Raw genomic sequence first — 14,876 nt, 5'->3', positions numbered from 1 at the left:
GACCCCAGCAGTGGTCTTTGGGGCAGGCTGCAGTGGCCTGGACGGGCCCCGAGATTGGTGAGATCCAGGCTTTGTCCATACTGACATCGGGAAAACACCCTGTGGCTTCCCGCGGTGGTGGCGATGGCCGTGATAGGGGACGTGGCAGGGCCTCTCCAGTGGGAGGTGTGTGTCAGAGGCAGTGACATCAATAAGAAAGGACCTTGGCAGCACTCAGAGACCTGTCTGTCCACTGAGCTCAGGTCCTGTTGTGTCACAGGCCCTCAGGGCAGGGCTGTGCCCATGCCCTCTGTGTGCCTGGAGACTCCCCGGGCCCAGCAGGTGCGCCCGGGGGAGGTGTTCTTGTCAGCAGCCACTGTGACGTGAGCCATAGCATCTCGCCGTGCTCCCTCCTCACGTGGCGCGGGGAGGCAGTGTCCCTGCTGCTGTCGGCAGTTAGGGTTTGCTGAGAGGTGAAGCCCCGGCCCCAGCGGAGGGAGGAGCTGCAGCGCTTCTCTCCCTGGGGGAGGTAGCAGGGCTGAGCTGAGGCTTCCCCTCTGCCGAGGGTGTTCTTAGGGTCTTGCTGGGGCCCCTGCCCAGTTTCAGAGCCCGGTGCCTGCTGGCTGGGGAGCCACAGGCCAAGCCATGCTGCGTGGTCTCCCTGTGCAGCCTGCAGCTCCCGACCAGGTCACTGGAGATGCCCCAGCTGCAGCCCTGGTTGGGACAGCCGGGGGACCTGCTGGTGAGCGGTGCTCGGAAGAGGCAGGACCCTCTGGGGCAGATAGAGCCTCTCTGGGGCAGACAGGAGCCCCTCCGGGGCAGACAGGAGCCTCTCCGGGGCAGACAGGAGCCTCTCTGGGGCAGACAGGAGCCTCTCCGGGGCAGACAGGAGCCTCTGGGGAAGACAGGAGCCTCTCTGGGCAGACAGAGCCCCTCTGGGGCAGACAGGAGCCTCTCTGGGGCAGACAGGAGCCTCTGGGGCAGACAGAGCCTCTCTGGGGCAGACAGGAGCCTCTCTGGGGCAGACAGAGCCCCTCTGGGGTAGACAGGAGCCTCTCTGGGGCAGACAGGGCCCCTCTGGGGCAGACAGGAGCCTCTCTGGGGCAGACAGGAGCCTCTGGGGCAGACAGGAGCCTCTCTGGGGCAGACAGAGCCTCTCTGGGGCAGGCAGGAGCCTCTCTGGGGCAGACAGAGCCCCTCTGGGGCAGACAGAGCCTCTCTGGGGCAGACAGAGCCTCTCTGGGGCGGACAGAGCCTCTCTGGGGCAGGCAGGAGCCCCTCTGGGGCAGACAGAGCCTCTCTGGGGCAGACAGACCCTCTCTGGGGCAGACAGGAGCCTCTCCGGGGCAGACAGGAGCCTCTCCGGGGCAGACAGAGCCTCTCTGGGGCAGACAGGAGCCTCTCTGGGGCAGACAGGAGCCTCTGGGGCAGACAGAGCTCGGGCAGAGCCCCTTCTGCTCTAGAGCGTTCTTCCCACATGGACAGGCGGTGACAGCTCGGGCAAGCTGGGGTGGGAAGTGCTTAGAGGTGAACCTTGGTCAAAGACCAGGGTCTGGGGCTGCCGCATAGTGGTGTGGCGTCCCTGCGGTCTGCAGTGTGAGAGCCGCATGCTGTCCCTACAGCAGAGCCAGGAGTCTGGTCCCGACCGGGTCACGCTCTACAGCCTGATGATGAAGCCCATCCAGAGGTTCCCGCAGTTCATCCTCCTGCTGCAGGTAAGTGAGCGGCTCCATCCCCACCTGCCCCAGGTGAGCCAGTGGCTCCATCCCCACCTGCCCCAGGTGAGCCAGTGGCTCCATCCCCACCTGCTCCAGGTGAGCCAGTGGCTCCATCCCTACCTGCCCCGGTGAGCCAGTGGCTCCATCCCCACCTGCCCAGGTGAGCGAATGGCTCCATCCCCACCTGCTCCAGGTGAGCCAGCGGCTCCATCCCCACCTGCCCCAGGTGAGCCAGTGGCTCCATCCCCACCTGCTCCAGGTGAGCCAGCGGCTCCATCCCCACCTGCCCAGGTGAGCCAGTGGCTCCATCCCCACCTGCCCCAGGTGAGCCAGTGGCTCCATCCCCACCTGCCCCAGGTGAGCCAGTGGCTCCATCCCCACCTGCCCAGGTGAGCCAGTGGCTCCATCCCCACCTGCTCCAGGTGAGCCAGTGGCTCCATCCCTACCTGCCCCGGTGAGCCAGTGGCTCCATCCCCACCTGCCCAGGTGAGCGAATGGCTCCATCCCCACCTGCTCCAGGTGAGCCTGCGGCTCCATCCCCACCTGCCCCAGGTGAGCCAGTGGCTCCATCCCCACCTGCTCCAGGTGAGCCAGCGGCTCCATCCCCACCTGCCCAGGTGAGCCAGTGGCTCCATCCCCACCTGCCCCAGGTGAGCCAGTGGCTCCATCCCCACCTGCCCCAGGTGAGCCAGTGGCTCCATCCCCACCTGCCCAGGTGAGCCAGTGGCTCCATCCCCACCTGCCCCAGGTGAGCCAGTGGTTCCATCCCCACCTGCCCAGGGGAGCGAGTGGCTCCATCCCCACCTGCCCCAGGTGAGCGAATGGCTCCATCCCCACCTGCCCCAGGTGAGCGAATGGCTCCATCCCCACCTGCCCCAGGTGAGCCAGTGGTTCCATCCCCACCTGCCCAGGGGAGCGAGTGGCTCCATCCCCACCTGCCCCGGGTGAGCCAGTGGCTCCATCCCCACCTGCCCCGGGTGAGCCAGTGGCTCCATCCCCACCTGCCCCAGGTGAGCGAATGGCTCCATCCCCACCTGCCCCAGGTGAGCCAGTGGTTCCATCCCCACCTGCCCCAGGTGAGCCAGTGGTTCCATCCCCACCTGCCCAGGGGAGCGAGTGGCTCCATCCCCACCTGCCCCGGGTGAGCCAGTGGCTCCATCCCCACCTGCCCAGGTGAGCCAGTGGCTCCATCCCCACCTGCCCAGGTGAGCCAGTGGCTCCATCCCCACCTGCCCCAGGTGAGTAGCTCCATTCCTGCACCACAAAAGCCCGCCCCCATATGAATTCTTAATCTCAGAATTGCCATTATTGTAGATTCAAGAAACACCTGTGCTTTGTTTTGTTTTAAAGATTTCTTTACTTATTTGAAAGTCAGAGTTACAGAGAAGGAGAGAGAATGAGAGATCTTCCATCCGCTGGTTTATTCCCCAGATGACCACAATGGCCGGGGCTGGGCCAGGCTGAAGCCAGGAGCCAGGAGCTCCTTCCAGGTCTCCCTGTGGGTAGTAGGGTCCCACACACTCAAGCCATCCTCCACTGCTTTCCCAGGCCATAACAGAGAGCTAGATTAGAAGTGGACTCCGGTACTAGAACCAGCGCCCATATGGGATGCCGGCACTGCAGGCCATGGCTTTAACCTGCTACACCACAGCGCCGGCTCCAGCTGTGCTTTAAAAAATTTAGCATGCTCTTTCAAACTGTCACCCACATGGTGACCTGTCAGTTGTTCCCTCCCAGGAAACGGAGCCTCTGTGGCAGAAACAAAGCCCAGGCCCCAGGTTTGCAGGCGTGGGTTCCTCTGCCTGGCGCTGTGCTTCTGTGCCTCCGTGGCTGGTGGGGTAGGAGTGGGTTTGGAGAGCAGCAGGGTGAGTGAGGCAGGGATGGAGTCAGAGACAAGGCAGCATCCAGGTCCACAGTTCTGGGACTGTGGCATGTTCATGGTTCTGGGACCGTGGCATGTTCACGGTTCTGGGACTGTGGCATGCTCACGGCTCTGGGACTGTGGCATGTTAGTGGTTCTGGGACTGTGGCATGCTTGTGGTTCTGGGACTGTGGCATGTTAGTGGTTCTGGGGCTGTAGCATGTTCACGGCTCTGGGACTGTGGCATGTTAGTGGTTCTGGGGCTGTGGCATGCTTGCGGCTCTGGTACTGTGCCATGCTTACAGTTCTGGGGCTGTGGCATGCTCGTGGTTCCAGTGCCCTGGGCTGCAGGATGTGGTTTGTCGTCAGCATCATTTTGGCTTTTGCAAAGCGCACTGCTCACTTACTGGTCATGCCCTGCCGATGCCGATCGAGTGTCCTCCAGAAGGAGCCGATGGCTGCACATGGCTCCAGGTGTCGGTCCTGAGTGACGTGGTGCCCTGGTGGGGAGGGGCAGCACCTGTGCTGACCACTGCCCTCCCCTGGCACCCACAGGACATGCTGAAGAACACAGCCAAAGGACACCCTGACCGGCTGCCCCTGCAGATGGCGCTGACGGAGCTGGAAACCCTGGCGGAGAAGCTGAATGAGAGGAAGAGGGACGCCGATCAGCGCTGCGAGATTAAACAGATAGCGAAAGCCATCAACGAGAGATACCTGAACAAGGTTCGCGCCTGCGCTGACGTGGTGTTTGCTTTGCGCTAACGAGCGGCTTCTCATTAACCCATTGGAACACCTGGAGCAGCTCCTCTGCCAGGCTGAGGCTGGGGCCCGGCGCAGGTCTTAGAAGGGCTGTGCAGACTCCTCGGGCCGTCGCGGGGCCCAGGGCCACCCCAGGCGGTCAGGAGCCTCCCTCTTAGCTTTGCTCCCGATGCCGTGTTTACGGGCATGGCGACTGAGAGCTGAACACGCCTGCCGATGTCTTGTGCTCACCGGCACGCAGACGGAGTCAGATTTACGCCCGAACGTGGTCGTTGGCAGGGCCGCGTTTCAGCTTTGAGGCACGAAGCCGTCTTCCTGCTGCCATGCCCTGACCTGAGACTTCTGCCACGTCTAGTTAAGGCCCTGGTCTTCCAAGGCTGTGTCGCATAAGTCGCATCCAATGGTCGTCCTCGCTACAGTCACCTGTTGTGCTCTCCGGAGGGGCACTTTCCCACGGGGGAGCAACCTCCTGTCGCACGGCTGTGACCACTTTGCCGGTGACATTAAGCAACGAGAGTGCTCGTGTTCTGTAAAGGGGGCTGAGACAGCTGTCAGTTACGTGCTTGACGTTGGCTTGTGTTGAGGTCGTGGTTCCCTGCAGTACTGAAGGGCTTGGATCACACACGTGGCCTGAGAAGCCAGGGCACGGGGAAACGAGGGGACAGGGCAGGGGGTTGCCAGGTGTGGTGTGCAGTCAGACGTGGCTGGTAGTCCTGGGGCAGGTGTGAATGTGCACGGGGCCTTGTCACACAGGAGCCGGCTCCTCCGTGGTGGCCTGGAGCTGGGCCGCCAGCATAGGTGTAGGCTCAGAGGGCCGCGGGCGCCTCTGTGGGGAGGCTCCGGGCTGCTTGCCGGGCTGACTGCTGTAGATGGTGTGAGTGCCCCTGGGTGGACCCAGGCGTCTTCCCCCAGTGTCTGCTGGGCTCAGTGAGCGCCAGGTGCCCCTGGGAAAAGTAAGTGCCTCCCCTTCCGGCTGTTCCAAGTGATGGAATGTGGTTTTTAGATTTCTTTATTCTAAAGGCGGAGCAAGAGAAAGGGAGATTGAGAGGTTGAGACCGAGATGTGGCGTCCACCAGGCTGGAGCCAGGAGCTCCGTCTGGGTGTCCCACACCGGTGGCAGGGTCCCAAGCACTTGGGCCCTCTGCTGCCTTCACCGGGGCAGGGGGGAGCAGCCGCCACACTGAGCCCAGGCCGCTGAGCACTTGGCCGTGGCCTGAGAGGCTGTAGGTTCAGAGACCGCACGTGGAGGCAGGGGTGAGGAAGGCAGCCCATGGCGGAGGTGCGGGGACGGTCGGCTCCTGTCACCGGGGGCTCACTCCCACCCTGGTGTCCGTGCCAGTGTTTAATAAGTCACCTCTGATTCCACCGTGAAGTGTCGGGAACACAGGGCCTCCCTCCAAAGGGAAACTGCATCCCACATGGACGCCCTGACACATATCTTTGCACGACTCGTTCTGTGTTGCTTTCTCCGTGGTGCCAACCAGCGTGCTAAGTGTGCTGCTTTTGCATTCAGCTCCTGAGCAGTGGGAATCGGTACCTCATTCGGTCTGACGACATGATAGAGACAGTGTACAATGACAGAGGGGAGGTCGTGAAAACCAAAGAACGCCGGCTGTTCATGCTGAACGACGTGCTGATGTGCGCCACGGTCAGCTCCCGGTAAGAACATGGCTGCTCCCCCGCGCTCTGGTGTGCGCCACGGTCAGCTCTCGGTAAGAGCACGCCCCTCCCCCGCGCTCTGATGTGCGCCACGGTCAGCTCTCGGTAAGGGCACGCCCCTCCCCCGCGCTCTGGTGTGCGCCACGGTCAGCTCTCGGTAAGAGCACGCCCCTCCCCCGCGCTCTGATGTGCGCCACGGTCAGCTCTCGGTAAGAACGTGGCTCCTCCCCCACGCTCTGATGTGCACCACGGTCAGCTCTCCGTAAGAGCACGCCCCTCCCCCGCACTCTGGTGTGCGCCACGGTCAGCTCTCCGTAAGAGCACGCCCCTCCCCCGCGCTCTGGTGTGCGCCACGGTCAGCTCTCGGTAAGGGCACGCCCCTCCCCCGCGCTCTGATGTGCGCCACGGTCAGCTCTCGGTAAGGGCACGCCCCTCCCCCGCGCTCTGATGTGCGCCACGGTCAGCTCTCGGTAAGGGCACGCCCCTCCCCCGCGCTCTGGTGTGCGCCACGGTCAGCTCTCGGTAAGGGCACGCCCCTCCCCCGCGCTCTGGTGTGCGCCACGGTCAGCTCTCGGTAAGAGCACGCCCCTCCCCCGCGCTCTGATGTGCGCCACGGTCAGCTCTCGGTAAGAGCATGGCTGCTCCCCCATGTTCTGTGTGCTGGGCCAGGCCCCCTGTTCACACAGGGCTGATCCACCTGGGCCAGACTGATGTCTGCAACAGCCAGACCTGGGCCAATCCGAAGCCAGGAGCCAGGAGCTTCTTCTGGGTCTGCCAGGCAGGTGCAGGGACCCAAGTGCATGAGCCATCTACTGCTTTCCCAGGCCACAGCAGAGAGCTGGATAAGAGGAACAGCCAGGACTTGAACCGGCGCCCATATGGGTTGCCAGCCTCACAGGTGCAGGCTTAACCTACTATGCCACAGCACCGGCCCCAGCAGGTTGGGAATCTTAAAGCTGATCCCAGTCCTGGACACCCCGGGCGGGAGGCACAGCTTGCGTGCGGGCCACCTTGTAAGCAGCAGCGGCCTGTGCCCACGCGGCCACTCCTTGCACAGCTTTCCTTACCTGTCTAAACGTGGTGGGAAGGCCAACCCCTGCCCCTGCTCCCAAACCACCGGCCACAGTGTCGAGAGCCCCATGGCGAGTGCCCTGAGGGCCACTGGTGGGCTTGTCCACGCTTGGCAGTTTCCAGGGGCAAGTGGTGGGCACGTGGTGGGTGCGGCTGAGCAGATGGGGCCCTGGGCAGCTGGGCTCCACACAGAGCTCTCAGCCTGGCAGGACACAGGCAGAGCTGAGTGAATGCCCAGACTGTATGGGGGGCGGGCTGTGTCTGCCGCTCGGCGTGCCTCCTGCCACAGTGCCGGGACCAGTGCTGACCGAGGGACTGGGGGCTCCCGGCTGAGTTTTCCACAGGTTCTCCCCTCTGCTGGAGGTTCAGCGGTGCACAGGAGAGCAGGGGTTACCCAGAGCAAAACAGAAGTACAAGTCCAGAAACAGCCAAAAACGCAAAAAGGGCCCCAAAGAAAAGCATCCAGCCGTGGGAAAGCCCCCAGCCAAGAAAAGTCCCTGATTGCAAAAAAGCCCCCATTCAGAAAAAAAGAGTGCAGGCACAGGGTTAGGCCTTTCCAGGGGCCAAGGGGTGGTGTCCAGGGTGGAGCCCACTTGGCTATTCGAAAGGGGCGGGGTTGTGGGCGGGGCTGGAGTCCTTCCTGCCCACTTGAGGTATTAGAAGTGTCATGGTCTTGTTGGCATGATGAGTGCAGGTGTACCCCATGGTAATTCGAGTCCAGTGACATTAGTCACCCACAGGTCCTGGGGCCAGGGGACGCGTCCTGCAGCCCTGTGGACATTTCTGGCGTCGCGGGGCCTGTGGATTCTGCTGCTCAGAGGGCAGGGAGCAGGTGCAGGGGAGTGGGGCCTGCACCCTGTGTAGGAGGCCTGGCCTGTGCACAGGAGGGGGTGGGAGAGCGGCGTGGCGCACACAAGGGGCCCCGCCACGCAGGCGGGCCGGCCTCTCACAGGGACAGCTGCAGGCTGTGGCAGGTCGGCCCTTGGCTGTGGTCAGGGCCTCCGTGACTGGCGGTGACTGTGAGCTGGTCTGACCTGCACCGTCTCGCAGTCTGGCCAGGCTGTCAGACTCCGTTTGGCTCCTCACTATCAAACCCCAGCTGGAGTTGTCACTCATTGACTAAAGCTCTGGGGCGGAGTCGGCATCAGTGTGGAGCTGTCAATCATTAGCCCCTCCCCCTACCTACCTGTGTTCCACAACAAACCGAGGACCCTGGGCACAGGTGAATGGGGAGGTGTGGCGGCCAGCTCCAGCCTTGGCCCAGTGCTGGCTGCTCCCCTGGGCTGCACACAAGGGTTCTCTGTGTCTGTGTGCGCACGTGTGTTCCATTTTACGGTAAGATAAGAGCTGTAGTGCTGTGATGTGGACTGTATGGGCGTGGTTGGGACACAGCGCAGCCATGGGAGGAAGACGCGGGCGCTGACCCGTGTGAGGCGACGCCTCTGCACGTGGCGGCTCTGGTCTGGCAGCTCGCCCGTCGGCTTTGTGGAAACCATGCTCCCTGGGGAGCAGGTCAGCTCCCTGTCCCCGTTTTGGGATTAAGGACGGTCTCTGCACAGGTCTCCTTGTGGATCTAAATACTGACTACGAGTGCAAAGCCAGACGCGCAGCAACCCAGAGTCCCCACCTGAGCACAGGGAAAGTGTGCTGTGGCAGCCACGCGTGGGTTCAGTGTTGTGTGTTTTCACGTTTTAGTTCCTCGTCTCCGTGAGCTCTCTGACGTGCCCAGGTGTGGCAGGGCCAGCTGCCCGGCACACTCGGGACTCCTGAGTGACACCTGTTCGTGTTGCAGCACCTCCCACGAAGGCAGCACCGTGACCAGCCAGAGGTACCTGCTGAAGTGGAGCGTCCCCCTCGGACACGTTCAGGTGGTGGAGTACACCAACGGCCCGGGCCCCGGAGACCACGGCAGGCTGCCCGCCACGCACCCGCCCGAGAGCCTGGCCGTGGTGGCCAACGTGAAGCCATGTAAGTGACACCCACGTGTCCTCGACACATGTGGCCCACACAGGCTGTGGATGTCCAGGCTCTTGTTCTGGCCTCAGAGCTTAGTGGGCTGAGTGGGTACACAGTCTAGAATCTTCAGTTTATCCTATTTTTACATTTATTTATTTGACAGCAGAGTGACAAAGGGAGGGAGAGAGAGAGAAAGAAATGTTCCATCTGCTGGTTCCCCTAAATGGCCACAATGGCCAGAGCTGGGTGCTCACAGGTGCCTGTCTGTGTGGGTGGGTGGAGCTGGGTGCCCACAGGTGCCCTGTCTGTGTGGGTGGGTGGAGCTGGGTGCTCACAGGTGCCTGTCTGTGTGGGTGGGTGGAGCTGGGTGCCCTCAGGTGCCCTGTCTGTGTGGGTGGGTGGAGCTGGGTGCCCACAGGTGCCCTGTGTGGGTGGGTGGAGCTGGGTGCCCTCAGGTGCCCTGTCTGTGTGGGTGGGTGGAGCTGGGTGCCCACAGGTGCCCTGTCTGTGTGGGTAGGTGGAGCTGGGTGCCCACAGGTGCCCTTTCTGTGTGGGTGGGTGGAGCTGGGTGCCCACAGGTGCCCTGTCTGTGTGGGTGGGTGGAGCTGGGTGCCCTCAGGTGCCCTGTCTGTGAGTGTGGGTGGAACTGGGTGCCCACAGGTGCCCTGTCTGTGTGGGTGGGTGGAGCTGGGTGCCCTCAGGTGCCTGTCTGTGAGTGTGGGTGGAACTGGGTGCCCACAGGTGCCCTGTCTGTGTGGGCGGGTGGAGCTGGGTGCCCTCAGGTGCCCTTCTGTGTGGGCGGGTGGAGCTGGGTGCCCACAGGTGCCCTGTCTGTGTGTGGGTGGAGCTGGGTGGTCTCCCGGTGGGTTCTGAGTTTGGTACCTTCTCGTTTGCATCCTGTTGCTGTCACTTCTCACGTAGACTTCTGCACTGAGAAGCTACCGTGGGAGACGGAGGCGCCCTTGTCCTGTCTTCCCCACTGGTCCTCCTGGTCTGCGGTTTCAGTTACTGCTGTGAACAGTTGGGACCACAGTTGTGAGCAATGCACCTGTCTGCCTCGTGGTGTCGGGAAGCGTGGTGTTTAGTGTGTGATCCTCACCCATGTGGGATGGGTTCGCGTGCCAGGCCACCAGCCCACTGCCGGCTCTCAGAGCAGGCTGTGGGTGTGAGAGTACAGTTAGCCGCCGTCTTTCCTGGTGCCGCTCCCCCATGGCAGGAGCACCCAGAAGCCTTGCCTCCATCAGACGTCCCATGGCCCTGTCCCACCTCGTCTTCACGAAGCCTCTGAGCAGTAGAGGGTGGTGGCACACCTGCTGTGGCAGAGGCAGGCCCACAAGAGCCCCTCACCACCCTCTGCTCCTCCTGTCCTGCTCACCCCTGCCCAGGGGTTCTCAGGCCCCACCAAAACCTTGGGTGTGGAGTCCAGGCCCTCATCTGTGGGCCCGCAGGAGCTCAGGTGCCTCCCCTGCCCCAAGGTTGCCTGACGCTGCTCAGCCTCTCACTCTCTGTTTGTGACGTCTCCTGCTGGGTCAGGCTGATTATTGCAAGAGGTTCAGGCTCTATTCAGTGGATTTCCTCATTTTCACTGGGATGGACAGAGAGCCTGCCTGTTGTCTGTGCCTCAGGTGATTGAATTAAGCTTCACACATAGCTGGCAGGTGTATGCCTGTGTCATGTGGCAGGTGGTTGGGTAGGGAGGCCACACATGGCACGGAAGGTCTCAGCAGTGACCACAGTGCACAGTGGTTGGGTAGGGAGGCCACACATGGCACAGAAGGTCTCAGCAGTGACCACAGTGCACAGTGGTTGGGTAGGGAGGCCACACATGGCACAGAAGGTCTCAGCAGCGACCACGATGCACAGTGGTTGGGTAGGGAGGCCACACGTGGCACGGAAGGTCTCAGCAGTGACCACGGTGCACAGTGGTTGGGTAGGCAGACCACACGTGGCACGGAAGGTCTCAGCAGTGACCACGGCGCACAGTGGTTGGGTAGGGAGGCCACACGTGGCACGGAAGATCTCAGCAGTGACCACGGCGCACAGTGGTTGGGTAGGGAGGCCACACGTGGCACGGAAGGTCTCAGCAGTGACCACGATGCACAGTGGTTGGGTAGGGAGACCACACATGGCACAGAAGATCTCAGCAGTGACCACGGTGCACAGTGGTTGGGTAGGGAGACCACATGTGGCACAGAAGGTCTCAGGAGTGACCACAGTGCACAGTGGTTGGGTAGGGAGGCCACACATGGCACGGAAGGTCTCAGGAGTGACCACGGTGCACAGTGGTTGGGTAGGGAGACCACGTGTGGCACAGAAGGTCTCAGCAGTGACCACGATGCACAGTGGTTGGGTAGGGAGACCACACGTGGCACGGAAGATCTCAGCAGTGACCACGGTGCACAGTGGTTGGGTAGGGTTGCCACACGTGGAAACGGAAGGTCTCAGGAGTGACTACAGTGCATGGTGGTTGGGTAGAGAGGTCACATGTTGCACAGAAGGTCTAAGCCTTGACTACAGTGCACAGTGATTGGTAGGGAGGCCACACGTGGCATGGAAGGTCTCAGCAGTGACCACAATGCACAGTGGTTGGGTAGGGAGGCCACACATGGCACAGAAGGTCTAAGCCATGACTACAGTGCACAGTGGTTGGTAGGGAGGCCACACGTGGCACAGAAGGTCTAAGCCGTGACTACAGTGCACAGTGATTGGTAGGGAGGCCACACGTGGCATGCAGTGGTACCACCACTCCTCTTTAAGGAATGATGCTCTCCATGATTGTTTCCAACCTCCAAATAAGAAACTGAGGCTTGGACTAGTTTCTACCCCAAAGCTTGCAGGTTTGGGCCTCCCTTTGTTCCTCCTGAATGCCATTTCTCCAGTGCCTCTGAGGGGCCCGGCTGTTGCTTATGTGGTCATCCTTGACCTTGACAACAGAGGTGCTCTTACATTCCAGATGTTGAGAGAGGCTGCCCCACACTGGAGCCGGCTCTCACAGAGCAGTGTGGTCAGTGTGTGCATCCCACAGTGAGAGACGCTGCCCCACACTGGAGCCGGCTCTCTCAGAGCAGTGTGGTCAGTGATCCCTCCACAGTGAGAGACGCTGCCCCACACTGGAGCCGGCTCTCACAGAGCAGTGTGGTCAGTGTGTGCATCCCACAGTGAGAGACGCTGCCCCACACTGGAGCCGGCTCTCACAGAGCAGTGTGGTCAGTGTGTGCATCCCACAGTGAGAGACGCTGCCCCACACTGGAGCCAGCTCTCACAGAGCAGTGTGGTCAGTGTGTGCATCCCACAGTGAGAGACGCTGCCCCACACTAGAGCCGGCTCTCACAGAGCAGTGTGGTCAGTGATCCCCCCACAGTGAGAGACGCTGCCCCACACTAGAGCCGGCACTCACAGAGCAGTCTCAGTCGAGTAGCATTGACAGTGTGAGTCATGAGCTGGGAAGCATGTTCGCCCTACTAGGGACTGGGCAGGGCTTGCTGGGAGCGCACAGGCTGCAGCCAGTTCCTCCTGAGACAGACGTCAGGCCCAGCAGGTTGCAGGGGTGGCTAGAATTGGGTCGTCTGTTGGATGTGTCCCTCTTGTAGGCATGGATCTGTCCCTCCTGGTCTGCACATGTGGTAACGCTGTCACACCGGGAGTGTTCAGTACATGTTACGTGGAGGTGCACATGGCCAGCAGGTGGGCAGGGGGCTGGGGACTCTTTGGGTGCCCAGTCTGAGGCAGGGGGGCTCCATTTGGGGTCCTCGGTGTAGAGGCTGCTGCCAGGCTTGGGACCAGGTGGTCCCTTGGGTTCGTGGCCCCGAGTGTGCACATGAGCTGGGTGCCTCCAGGACCCTAGCCCCCTACCCACACAGGTCTCATTTCTGCTCTAAGCGTTGACAGGAAGTGCGGAGAGGCTTTCTAGTGCCTGCTAGATTAAAGACGTTTCATGTTTGCCGTGTTCTCTGTGTTGGATGGTCGGTCCGGGAGAACCCTCTGTGCTGTCTGGAGTCAGCTGGCCAGGTTGGCACAGCTGTTGTCCTGGTGCTGGGAGGAGACAGAGCCCCAGGTGCAGGCTGGCCTGCAGCAGGGGGTCCGTGGGGGCTTGGTGGGCGCGCTCTGGACTCACACGGAGGTGTTGATCTCCATCGCACCCAGCCGCAGTGTCGTTACACCCCCGTGTTGCTCTTGGTTCATGCCGATGGGCTGTGGAGCACGCTCAGTGGCTCTTGGGCCTGGCCGCCTCTGGTTGCAGTCGGAGCAGAGCAGCCTGCATTCCCCGCCCACCTGCACTCTGCCTGTCGTCCCCTGTGTCTGTCGTCCCTAGGTAGCTTTGGGACGCTAAGGTAGAGGTCATTCTCCAGTGACTTCCGTGTGACTCTTCCGCTGTTTACACGGCTGTTTCACGTGCAGCGCTGGAAGGCTGGGCTGTTATTCCATGCGGAAGGCACAGCGTGGGCGGCCCTGCCTAGCAACCTCTGCCTGTGCCGAGGGCGGCTTGGCAACCAGCACAGGAACCAGCGAGGCGCCGCGTGGGGGCCACCACGTCCCTGGAAAAACACTGCTTGGAGCCTGATTGTCTCCTGGAGCGAGGACATTAACGTCTTACCTCCGGGCCAGGACTCGCCAGCCAGTGGCCTCGGACCCTGCTCCAGGGGCCCAGGGGTTGGTCGGAGCTTCCGGAACCCCTGACGTTATTTTGCAAAATTTTGTGCATTTTTCTGAGGTTGCTTAACAGCTTTCACTGACTTTCTTGAAGGGGACTGCGGTGGGAGAGAAGGTTCTGGGCCATCCGCTGCCCTGGTCCACAGGACGGCTTTGCGGGAGGTCCTAGGACACCTCCTGCCCTGCCCCATCCTGGTGGGGAAGCGGAGCTTCCCTGGGGCCCGAGATAAGTGGCCCCGAGCGCACCTGCTTCCTGCGGGTCTTCGTGACTCTGGTCAGTTTCCTGACTTATGACGCAGCAGCCGTTGCGAGCACAGGAAGTGGACAGAGACGCCTCCTGCAGGCCCCACTTGGCCGGAGCGCTCAGTGCTCACCAGACAGGATGTGACCCTCGGGTGCTTCCAGGAGGGGCTGCTGGACACCTGTTTCCCACGCCTCCCATGGACACGCTCTCCAGTGTTTCTGAAGTGAGAGTGCACATTGGACGTGTTGTGCAAATACCAATCATTTTTTATTTGATTAGGAAACAACCAGTCCCATGACTTTGTCTGTAGTCACTCGACCCTAAAAACAGGAGCAAATGTCAAACCTAAAGCCCAGCTCCAGTGCTAAGGTGGAAAAGAGAAGTACAACTGCTCCTTGTGAGACTGTGTCGCCTCCAGGGCCCTGTGAGGTCACTCCGAGGCCTCCTGGTCCCTCTGCAGTGGCAAAGAGGAGCCGGCCTGGACTCTGGGCCTTGACAGCAACCGCACTGCCTTGCTGTGGTCAGGGACAGTGCTCTACTCGCAAACCAGCGCCTGTGGCCCAGCCTCCCCCTGGCTGGAAGCAGGAGAGTTCTTGTTCCTTAGTGTGCGAGGGCGAACTTTGTCACAAAGCCCACCCTGTGGAAGCTTGAGGGACCCAGAACACGCAGAAAGACATGTGTGACCTAGAACACACAGACGAGCCGTGAGGGACCTGGAACATGGATCTATGACATGAGTGACCCAGAACACACAGACGAGCCGTGAGGGACCCAGAACACACAGATGAGATGTGAAGGACCTGGAACATGCAGACAAGACGTGAGGGACCTGGAACATGGAGCTGTGACACTAGGGACCTGGAACACGGAGCTGTGATACTAGGGACCCGGAACATGCAGACAAGACATGAGGGACCCGGAACACAGAGCTGTGACACTAGGGACCCAGAACAGTGAGCTGTGACACTAGGGACCC

The 14,876-nt window shown here is 61.6% G+C and overlaps 1 protein-coding gene across 5 annotated transcripts in view; it reads left to right on the top strand.

The window, feature by feature from the left end:
- ARHGEF10 (Rho guanine nucleotide exchange factor 10) overlaps window positions 1–14,876 on the top strand; it is a 118,120-nt gene that overhangs the window by 57,087 nt on the left and 46,157 nt on the right. For 3 of the 5 annotated variants that reach the window (XM_070047238.2, XM_070047237.2, XM_089302831.1), the window contains 4 exons: window positions 1,602–1,694; window positions 4,114–4,284; window positions 5,834–5,979; window positions 8,843–9,018. In XM_070047238.2, coding sequence (XP_069903339.2) covers window positions 1,602–1,694; window positions 4,114–4,284; window positions 5,834–5,979; window positions 8,843–9,018 — 586 coding nt within the window. The remainder of the gene's footprint in view (window positions 1–1,601; window positions 1,695–4,113; window positions 4,285–5,833; window positions 5,980–8,842; window positions 9,019–14,876) is intronic. The other 2 variants (XM_070047239.2, XM_089302830.1) reach the window with 1 other exon arrangement.

This window comes from Oryctolagus cuniculus, chromosome 8 (assembly GCF_051225735.1).
Source record: "Oryctolagus cuniculus isolate XC-2025 breed Fujian yellow rabbit chromosome 8, ASM5122573v1, whole genome shotgun sequence".
Classification (NCBI taxonomy): Eukaryota; Metazoa; Chordata; class Mammalia; order Lagomorpha; family Leporidae; genus Oryctolagus; species Oryctolagus cuniculus.
The sequence above is the reverse complement of the archived record's forward strand: the minus strand, read 5'-3'. Positions and strand labels throughout refer to the sequence as shown.